Source organism: Triticum urartu, chromosome 4 (genome assembly GCF_003073215.2).
Source record: "Triticum urartu cultivar G1812 chromosome 4, Tu2.1, whole genome shotgun sequence".
Classification (NCBI taxonomy): Eukaryota; Viridiplantae; Streptophyta; class Magnoliopsida; order Poales; family Poaceae; genus Triticum; species Triticum urartu.
This window is the reverse complement of record NC_053025.1, coordinates 198,049,830-198,060,889: the sequence shown is the minus strand read 5'-3', so window position 1 is coordinate 198,060,889 and position 11,060 is coordinate 198,049,830. Positions and strand designations below refer to the sequence as shown.

At 52.6% G+C, this 11,060-nt stretch overlaps 1 protein-coding gene across 1 annotated transcript; it reads left to right on the top strand.

The window, feature by feature from the left end:
• The first annotated feature begins 4,578 nt into the window (after positions 1–4,578).
• On the top strand, positions 4,579–5,810 carry LOC125553760 (zinc finger protein ZAT12-like). The gene has a single exon (XM_048717477.1). It carries the CDS (start codon positions 4,753–4,755, stop codon positions 5,326–5,328), a length of 576 nt encoding a protein of 191 aa, XP_048573434.1. The 5' UTR covers positions 4,579–4,752; the 3' UTR covers positions 5,329–5,810.
• The last annotated feature ends 5,250 nt before the right edge of the window (positions 5,811–11,060 follow it).

Genomic DNA, 11,060 nt, shown 5'->3' with positions numbered 1-11,060 from the left:
GGAGCGGACGCTGGAGGCTCGCGGCGAATCGGGGCGCATGCGGATGCGGCGAGTCGGACGCGGGAGCCGCCGGGCGGGGCGAGGTGGAGACGCTTCGGCCAGGCGGAGGAGAGGAGTCAGCTCAATGCGGGATGTAGGCGGAGTCGGCCGCAGGGCAGGCCTGGCAACGCGCTGAGCCGGCCGGAGCTGTGAGAGCCGGGCCGGGACGGGGCCACAGCTGGCGCGGGCAGAGGAGTGCGCAGGGGCGCAGCGGCCGGGCGTGAAGATGGCGGCAACGACGCGAACGCAAGCCGGCGGGCGGGCAGGCGAAGTAGGCGGACGGGCACGGAGGCGGAACATACACTTGGGAGACCGAGAGCAGTCGGCCACATGCGGGGATGGACCCGGCGGCCGGGAGGCCGACAAGCAGCAAGGAGCACAGCGGGCGTGACGGGCACTCGGCGACGGGCGGAGAAGGCCGCGTGGAGGCCGGCACAGGGCGGCGTGAACGCGATGCGGTTGCGCAGGGGCCGGCCGGAGTGTGGGGCGCTGGGGAAGAGCCCGGACGGGAACGCAGCAATCCGCAGCGGCGCGAGCGCGGCTGTGCAGGATCTTGACTAGGAGGCAGCAAGCTGCAGCAGCACTGGCATGGCCGGAGATGCACGAGGCAAGACACAGTGCAGGTGCTAACAACAGGTCATGCCGTTGCTTGCGTAGTGTATGGATGGTTTGACCATTGACTTCCGTCTAGCTAGCAAGCATAGATGATATATGGAGGAGTGAGCATGTGTTTTGGCCGGAGCAAGCCGCAACGCAGAGGGAAGCAAACACGAGCAGCGCGTGGATGGCCACGGCCGACCGAAACGAGGCTCCGCGCGCGGCTCGCGCGCGGACTGACGGCCGACGTTGCGGTGGTGATGACGAAGGCGCGGCCGACGGCGAGGACGCGCCGCTCCTCGCGGCCATTTCGAGGGCGTGTCGATGTCGAGCCCCAGACCGCTATCGGAGAGACGGCGCGACGCCGCGGTGGTGAAGGCGAAGAGGCCGATGGCGAGGACGCGCCACCCCTCGCGGCCGCTCCGGGGGCGGGTCGATGTCGAGCCCCCGAGCGCTACCGGAGAGACGGCGCGACGCCGCGGCGGAGGCGATGAAGAAAAAAGGGTCCCGCCCGGACTGCGAAACCAACAGCAGCGCGGTAGCATAGTACCGCCCCACGGTGGGCGCCAACGGTCGTGGTATTCTTACGGGGGGCTTGCGAGTCGACAGATGCCACAAGGGCTTAGTGTGAGGGTAAGACTGCTGCTGATAGGACCGGGAGCGGGTATGCGAGTAGCACGCGCTGGTTACCCAGGTTCGGGGCTCTCCGGAGAGATAACACCCCTACTCCTGCATGTCTGAGTATATCTGGTATATCTATCTGGTACAGAGTTGCTCCTGGAGCTGTATCTGAACTCGGTGCCATAGGCATCTGGCTTTGCATATGTTTTATATGGGTGTATGAGCTAGCTAGCAAGTGGGCATGAGAGTGCTCCACCGTGCGTGACATGTATGCATGCGTGAGGGAATTCATCCTCCCTGGATGGATGGATGTGAGCCCATATATATAGTGTGGAGCTAGCTTGATATGTAAGCTATGTGGGTAGCTTAGGAAGTAAGCTAGGTAGTGGCATGGGAATAAGGGGGCATGATGGGGTGTCATGCTTGTTCCCTGGGTCACTTCATAAATAATGCCAAGGGACAAGTGACACTATACATGATGACATGAGTTACAGCCGTCTCGTCCGCGGTATGGCCGCCATGTCGGGGTCTTGTCGGTGTCGGATCGGGTTACAGCCGGCAGCCGGCTGTTTGGCGTAGTCGGCAGCCGGCTGGTTGGCGCAGTCAACAGCCGGCTGGTCAGAGCAGTCGGACGGGAAGCCGGCAGGAGCGGCCGGGGAGTCGGACTGAGAGGCTTTGCTAGCTTCAATGTCTTGAAATATCGTCTTACCGTCTTTGGGGGTACCCGTGGTCGATTACTCCTACAGTCGCTAACAACAAGAATAGCACGCGGCCGTAAGGGGAAGTTGGGAGGTGAAATGTCCTCCATATCGGGGGAGACTGGCACCGATGGTACGAGGTACCAGGGGTATCTAACCTGAAGGGAAGCCGGCCACAAGGTCGGCCTTCGGCCCAGCTATGGCTCATGCCTCTCGTCCCGTCAGCGGGCTTTCTTCCAAAAGCCACATCAACTTGGCTTCCAAGACTTGAACCGGCAGATTCATTCGAACAGTTTGGTCGGCATGATTCGACTAGGTATGTGAAACCCTAAGCCTTGTCATCCCTTATAAGGCGAGGCCAAGACCAACCTAGGGGCATATGACAATCGCACATGCGATCTCCTAGTCTCTTAGAGCATCCCTAACTGTCTCCTATAATTTAGATGAGGGTACTGCCGAGTATCCTTTAAGGAGCATATTTGTTCTTCTAGAAAAGTGTCATTCCGTTTATATATATATGGCTCCGTGCAACATTTTCATGATATCATTATGATCAATATTCATGTTCCGACTTGTTGATTTGGACTCTTGTTCTGACGCGGGGAAATAAGTTTTTCACTGGATTAGTTGGTTGGTCCCCGTGGATTAGGCTAGCTTTATTGGAATGGAACTGTTGGGGCTAGCCAGCCAGCCTGCAGATGTAGAGAGGTTGCCCCCACCATCCTCTTTAATAGCGAAATCAAAGCAATTTCTATTGATGGAAGAAAGGCTATTTGATCCGATCCGCCTATGCCAATTCGAGTCTGGCGAGTTGCTATCATCTCTTGCCCTAACTTTTTCTATTAGAAACAATTGCCTAAACTTAACTCCTTAAAAAATCAACACAAACTCATTGCAAATTTGATTCAGACAACTACATCAAACTTGATTCGAAACATTTTTCATAACTTAAATGAAATTAAACTAGATTGCATACAAACTAAATAAAACTACTCCCTACCGCTCTCTTTTCCAACCTCTCCCAGTCCAATTTGGTAAACGACGCATTTTCTCTAGCTCTACCGCCATGGCCTTTGTCGGCGGCACCGCCCTGGACGGCTCTGTTGCCACCGTCGTCACTGTCGGAGTCACTAGAGTAAAGGTCGATGACCTCTGTCGTCCCGGTCTTGTACTACTCGTACAGTCGGCGCTCCGCCTCGACATGCTCTGGGTACAGGTGGCAGAGCTACGCCATGTACGCCTCGCCGGCTTGCTCTGCCTCTACGACTCACGAGCCTCCTGGTCTTCCTGCATCTCCCATGTGATGGCCACCCAGGGGTCGACGGGCACCAACTGCAGCAGACCATCGGAGAAGTTGCGCGGGCATTGGCACCGTGGAGGTGGGCCGGCACTATGTTGTATTCTCGCGCTGCCTGCACTGCCGAGTGGGGAGATCCGACCCAAATGCGCTCATGGGTGTCGCGGTTGGTGATCTCCGCGACCCACATCCCCCACCGACCTTGCCGCATGCCGAGGTATTCCTCCATGGCAGCGGCGGTGGTGGGAGGCCGGGGAAGCGGGATCCATCGGCGTGGGAGGAGGAAGTGCCGCCACGGCCAAGGGCTCGGGACAACGTGTAGCGACGTGGATCCGCTCGGGGGATGGGTGGCAGAAGCGGCGGCTAGATCCGGTCATTATCAACAATGGGGGCAGTGGCGGAGTGGATGGAGGTGCGCCCTGGTGGAGCTTGGGCCGCGGCAGAATGGAAGAAGAGGAGAGACGGGCGTGGGAAATTTTTACTCCGCAGGCGGGCGACCGAGTATATTCAAGGATCGCGGCTGCCGCGGAGTAAAAAATATCCTCCATTAAAGGTTTTAAGGATTTGCTTAGTTGCCGGTTAGAGGAGAAAACCCAAATTGGTCCTTCTCTAATGTTTTATTAGGGATCGGTTAGAGATGCTAATCCTCTTTCACATGACGACACATACATCAATCCAGACTCAGCAGGAGTAGAGTGTTGCCTTCGTGATGAGGGCCCAAACCTAAGTAAAAACCTCCAATGAACTCCATTCTTCTACTTTCGGCCAAGTGCATATGCCTATCGGTACTGCTGCAGGTTTTCTGACCCGACAGGCACGAGATCTTAGTATGCTTGCGTAAACCAATCAAGGGAGATGTGTAGTTTTAGCTCTAGAGCAACTCCTGCACTCGCAAGAAGTCACCCCTAGGACCTAGCGACGATGAAAGGTCAGGCTTGCAATCGCACGTCTCTCAAACCGAAAGCTCGAGAGCCGTGAACTCACCAGAGGACATAAGAATTCAGAGGCCTCACTCTTCAGATATACAGTAGTAAACCGATCACGAAAGTCCCGGTTGCTTGCCAAGGCTTCGATCTCAAGTCCCAACGACCGCTCCAAACCGGCAACGGAAGCAGCTGGCTCGCTTGGAATCGGGGAAGAACGACCTAGCCTTGCCAGTCAGCACGGTCGGTGTCGCACTGCGGTACAAGACGAGCCAGCGCGTGGAATGGAACGGTTTCCGCTCACCGCGCGGCCGCTGAGAGATCGATCGATCCCTCCTCCTCCTCCTCCTCCTTTCTTCTCTTCGCTTGCCACACTATTTTACTAGTACGTATGATCTGATTAACAAATCGTCGCACTTGGCATGCGACAGTGGACTTCCATGGCTATAAGTACGCGCCAGATCTTCACTTCTTTTCCTTCATTCAGACGCATCCGAAAGCTCCTGGTCATCTGTCTCGACATTTTTGCCTCTCCTAGCTTCGTCTCAGTTGCTAGCCTGGTCGTCTGACTTGTGCCATGGCCCATGGGAAGAGGTCTAGGCAGCAGCAAGCCGAAACAACCTCCGTCAGCCTGATGGACCTGGACGGCGGCGACATGGCGCGCATCCTCATGCTCTTCTCCGGCCACCACAACAGCCACGGTCACCAGGGCGCTGCCGCGCCCGCGTCGCCGGAGAGGGTGTTCGAGTGCAAGACCTGCAGTCGGCGGTTCCCGTCCTTCCAGGCGCTCGGCGGGCACCGTGCCAGCCACAAGAAGCCGCAGCTGGCTGACGGCGAGCCGGCCAAGCCCAAGGTGCACGGCTGCTCCATCTGCGGGCTCGAGTTCGCCGTCGGCCAGGCGCTCGGCGGACACATGCGCCGCCACCGCGCCGTCGCGGCCGCAGGGGCCGGCGTCGAGCGCGGCCTCAGCCTCGACCTCGACCTCGGGCCGAGAGGCGACGGCAAGAAGAAGACAACGGCGGTGGCGGCCGGACTGATGATCGACCTGAACGTGCCGGCTCTGGCACTGGAGGAGGAAGAGCCGGCCGATCATGCCAAGCTGGGGCTCGCCGTGGAAATGCAGTTTCCCGTGGTGGTTGACTTCCGACGTTGAAATCTAACACAAGATATTTACGTCGCTAGAGCCTTCGTCGCTACATCATGCATGGCCGGCCGTGCAGCAGGCGCGTGACGAACTGGCTGCGCTGACGCCTGTTCACGCAGACGCCGGCAATCAAGAGCCAGCTCCGCCGGTGTGGGGTTGGCCGTGCCCCAAGCGGATATGCTGAACTGCTGTCCCTGACACGTTTCCTGGTGAAGCCGGTGTCCACCGTCAAGGACGAGGAGGCAGCGGACCTGACTCTTCTGCTGCATATCTACATCACCAACAGAGCAGCTCCTGATTTTTTTTGGAAAATAACATAGCTTTGTTAATTGCAAATAACGGTTACATCGCCTATAAAAAAAGATAGAATTTCATCTAAAGGCTCCTGAATCGCTAACCTAGTCATGGGCAACTTTATTCGCTTCCCTCTATTACAGTGTTCAAAACCAATGAACTGCCTCTCCCACACTACCAATAACGCAAGCTTTGTTAATCACCTCCTGCAATCCCAACTTATTACAAACTTCTTTGCTTTCTGACAAAGAAACAACACATTCTTTGTATCTTCCCGCCCATTTGTACAGGATGGGCATGTGGGCGAAACTTTAATGTGTCTATTGACAAGCGTAACACGACACGGGAGAGTTCCATGTAGCGTTCATCATTAGTACCTTCGCCGGGCATGATAAATTTCAATTCTTAACCTAGATGGGATTGACATTGATTCGTCCCATACCATTAGTATCTTGGAATTTTCTCCCATTTTGTTGGTTTCATTCTACCAAACAAGCTAACCAAACAGTGAACAACCCATTTTTTTTGTATAACTCCGAGCAATGAAGTCCGACATGTTATACATAGGAAGGAGAATCACGAGGACTCGTTGAGCATCTATTGGCCACAATGCTTGTCTCACCAAGTCTTCATCTTAAAAATTTGTGACTGGATCAATAAGATCTGATACTTTTGACAGAAGATGCTCCCTCCTCTAGGAGTAATAATTTTTCTATTTGCACAGTTCAGAATCCATGCATCTTTTCAAATTTTGATATTTTGTCTATTTCCAACTCGGCAGATATAGTCATTTTTCAGTGATATAACTCCCACTCTAATGCTTTGCCAAGTAAAAAAGAGCCCTTTTTTAAACTTGTATTCATCATGCCGCCATCAGGGAAATATTTAGCTCTTAAAATAGGGCCACATAAAGAACCAGGATTGTCAAAAAGACGTCATACTTGTTTAGCTAACAATATCAGATTAGAATGATGTAGATGCAAATATTTTACATCCTAGTTTACATCTGCTATAAAATGCATCACAAGTGCTGCAAATATGCATCACTCGGGTGCAGATTTTACATCTAAATGTAAAACCCAACCCTGTCGTGCGAACCCAAACTCCCAATAGAAACTTCCACCACGTGACCGCCCTGCCTCCCATCGCACCACGCCGCCCGCCCACTGGCCCACTGACACTAGATTCGGCCTTCCCACCTCGCCGTTGCCGGGTCTGCCGCCCTTTGCCGCCCACACCTCGAAATCGCCGAAATCAAAGTCATGCCGCCTCTGATTTGAAGCATCTTCGTTCAATTTCCACCCAAATCTAAGGCCAACTCCACCGCACGATCCCAAACAGACATCCGTTTTGCTCGAATTCTGTCCGTTTGGGTAGGGCAATGGGGTCGTGTCTGGGCCGTTTCTGGGATGCGGTGGCCGTGCGCCCAACGCGCGGACGCATCCCGGCCGCATCCTGTCCGCGTACTTTTTTCTTTACAAGCCCGTAAACTTTTTTCATCACTCATTCTTGATACATGGGAATACATCACCAAATTTTGACTGAAAAATCAAGACCAAAGAAAACAAGAACCACAAGAATACATTTTAGAAGATATCCAACTTCCTTAACTGCTCCTGTAAGTTGGATTAGTGTCTTCTCGATGCATTCATTGTTGATCTGCGGAAGAGCCGCCTCCATCCTGCGTGTTTCTTACTTCTTCGAGTCTAAAGAAGCAGAGGTTGCTTCCTCGCATCTAGTCTCGTGTCTAGTCTCTAATATAGCAACAAGTGCACTTGTCTCATCTACAGCCTCTATGCTAGCTAAAAGTGCACGAACATCTACTAAATTGCGCTCTATCAATATATCGATGCACTCTTTTTCCAATACCAAAACTTGCATCCATTCTACACAACAAAATTTAAAGTTAGCACAACTAGTCAAATCTAGAGCACAAACCGAAGCTAAAAAGAGCACATACCCCATCGTTTAAGCACTTGATGAACACCCATCCGGGATGTTCCAGCGTTGTAGACACGCGGCGCATGACCCTTCTTTAGGCAGTGGTCACACTTAATGAGCGGCAACGGTGCACCGACGAGCTTTTGGGCTAGCACCGAGCCCGGCCGATCGCCATTCGTGTATCTACCGGCAGACCACCGACAGTGTAGATCCGAGCGGCTAGAGAAGGAGCCACTGCCTGCATGTGGCCTTGCGGCCCTGACAGGGCCTTCCGGCCCGGTGTCCGGCCAGTCCATGGCGCGGCGCGGCCTCCCACAGCCGGGCGAGCTCAAGACCGACCGGATCCGCCCCAAATCCGGCCGGCGGGTGCGCAAATCAGGTGGCTGTGGTTGGGGTAGCTCGGGGGTGCCGAGGGGAAGGGGCTGGGCGAGCGCGCGTCCGAGCTGCACAGCTACAATGGCAGCGGAGGCGGCGGCGAGGGAAGAGTGAAGAAGAATGGAGGGCATGCGGCCGGAGGGAGGGAGGGGCGGATAGAAAAAGGCGCCCTTGTGCCACCGACGGGCGGGCCAGGGGAAGACACGCGCAGACGACCTGCGCGTCCGCGTGCTGTCCGTTTCACCCCAAAAGCGGCGCAAACTTGGGTCGGGGATAGGTCAAAAGCGGACAAAAGTCCGTTTACGCCCGCGCGCTGGACCGTCTGGTTAGTCTATTTTATCTCAAACGGACGCACGTGAATAAAATGAAGTCGCGCAGTGGAGTTGGCCTAAGCAGCAAATGCTAAGAAAATAGCATGTGAACTTTCTGTCCGGCAGCGATTCAAGTTATGGCCGAAAATGTGAACTGACCGCATTCATCACGCATCTCAAGAATCACCGTCAAGTACCTTCTGCTTATGTGTGAATACAACAATCTATTGACTTTGTGCAGTACAGTATCTCGGCTTCCCACAGGCACAGGTCCGGTAGTTGATTGGTTCCAAAAATCTCTAAATATTATGCTACTCCTTCCGTTCTAAATTATTTATCGCATGTATGGATGTATCTAGATGTATTTTAGTTCTAAATACATCCATTTCTGCGATGAGTAATTTAGAACGGAGGAAGTAGATCTCATCCAACGGAGGGAGTAGACCCTGGAGCTGATGTCAGTTGCATTATACGGAGTAGTTTTCTGTGAACTACCCAAGTCAGCTGAGCGGAGTGACCATACTATAATTGCCAGGGGCATTGTTGACTTGGCAGGCAAGAGTTGTTTACACAGCTCTATTAGTTGACCTCACGGAGGCTTGGCCCCAAGAGCTGTGATTTCCGGGACTCACGTACTGCTCGTTCCGGATCATACACAATGCTACTCAAAAGTCAGAATGCTCGAATATCCTCAGACTGATTCCCTTGATGGCTTCAGGTTGACCCCCCAAACCTTGATATAAAATGCAGGTCAGCTGGCCCCTCATCATCTCCGCAGCATGTTTAAATACTACAGTCGGGGACCAAGACAGAGCCTAGAGAGCCAGTAACACGGTGACACTAACAGCCCATTATTAAAGAGGTCAAATATGGCGTTGCTTCTACACTTGTCAAGCCTCCCGCATCTGTAGTAGTGGTGCGTGCTGCGTGCAGATCACAGGAGGAACTGAGACTCCTGCATCGATATGTTTTATCTGAATGGCTTCGAGTGAGAGTTTCTTACGAGCTCACATGCACCCAGGTGGTACAAAGCTGGCCTTTTTGGATGGTCTTGGGGTGCCTGGATGTTGGACGGCGGCCCTAGTGAAGGGAGGCGTGGTGTTCGAGGGCGGAACTTGCGTCTCAGGGGCGGGCGGGTAGCCATGGCTTCGTGGGGGGCTTGGTTGCGGGTGGTGGGCGGAGCGGGGGTGTCGGAGAGGTGTGATTGCCGGGGTCTATCACTTACCCAGTCCTCGTACTGGCCGGCGGCGGCGGCGTTCACGACGTCGTATCCTTTTTGAAGGCTCCGTCACGGTGCTCTCACTCCTCCGTGTGGCTCCGGGTGAAAACTTGATCTTCGGATCGGACGGTGGCGGCTATCCGTGGTTGTACCTTTCTGGAAGGCACCGTCCTGGAGTCCTTGCTTCGTCCTTGTCCGTCTCACCCCTCCTTGGTGGCTCCAAGTAGTTCTTCTTGGTTCATCTCTAGTTTGCTTGGTTGTCGTCCGAGTGGTGTGTCGGTGTCCGGCACCTTTATATCTTGCCTTGGATGTGTGCTGTGTGTCGTGATGGATGTGTTTGTATCGGTTCGCTCGGATGTTTATGGTGATGTTTGCTTTATAATATAAAGCGGGGCAACCCTTTTTCGGTAAACATATACTAAATCAGCGACAATTAATATGAAGCCGGAGGAAGTAATTTCTTTTAAAATCTTCTAATTTTTTGTAATAAACATTGATGAATGTTTTACATGCAGGCAAACTTTTGTGATCTTCATGGTGGTCTGAATAAAAATAATGCTTCAAAAAGACTACTTTTGGAAGCATTATTTTTCCCTCTCAGACTTCCACGAGTGTCATTTCGTAACGAAAAAATGCATGCAGGTGAAACAATCTTCAATATTTGTTATAAAAAAAGTCATTTTTTTACTAATTTTCTGATTTTATGGTTAATCAGGATGCATATATGCTCGGGACCAGAATAACACTTTGAAGCGAAAAACTGCAAGCCTATTTCTGGCGATCTACTCTTGTCATGGCAAAATGCATAGCTGTAGGCTGTAGCCACGCAGGAGATCGGATGCATCATTGATCGTCATAAAAGAACAGAAGCAGTACACATAACGTGCAGTCAGATGGTAATTTTTTAAAATAATACATTTCTTTAATAATTTAAAGATATATTATGCCATTTTCTCTCTCTCTCTTTTAAAAATAATACACCATCGGCCACCGTGGAAGCCGATTGGCTTCAGTCGACTGTGGCTAAACCGAATGGAATCCTATTGGCTTCGCCTAAGCCGATGAGGCTCCTGTCGGCTTCAGGTTATAGCTCTAGTCGGTTTCAGTATGTCCGATTAGGCCTAATTGGCTTCACCTAAGCCGATTAGCTGCAATCAGCTATGCCGAACTCATGCTCAAAAAAAAAAAGCTATGCCGAACTCGATAGGTGCATTCCCACCATATTTTGCACTGTAATTATGATTTTGTGTGCAAAAATAGCATCTGGCTAATCTAATTGAGAGAGGATCACCTCTAGACCAGAATGACAAAAAAGACCCCCTGGGTTCCCACGTGGCACCTGCCGCTACTAGACCAGGCGGTAGCACTGGTTCCTGCTTATTTCTCTTGCCAAAGTTTTCCGCTTCTGATTTCCCGTGTATACATCGCGCCACCGTTTCCTGCCTATATCTCCTGCCACAATTATCCCCTTCTGAGTTCCCGCATATGCTTCTGTTCTGAACCTATAAAACTCCCTCCACACTATGGTGGGTAAGCAGTTCAGTGTAGTCTCGTAGTCTCATCAAGATGTTTGATTATCCTTTTGATCTTAGTTTTCACCC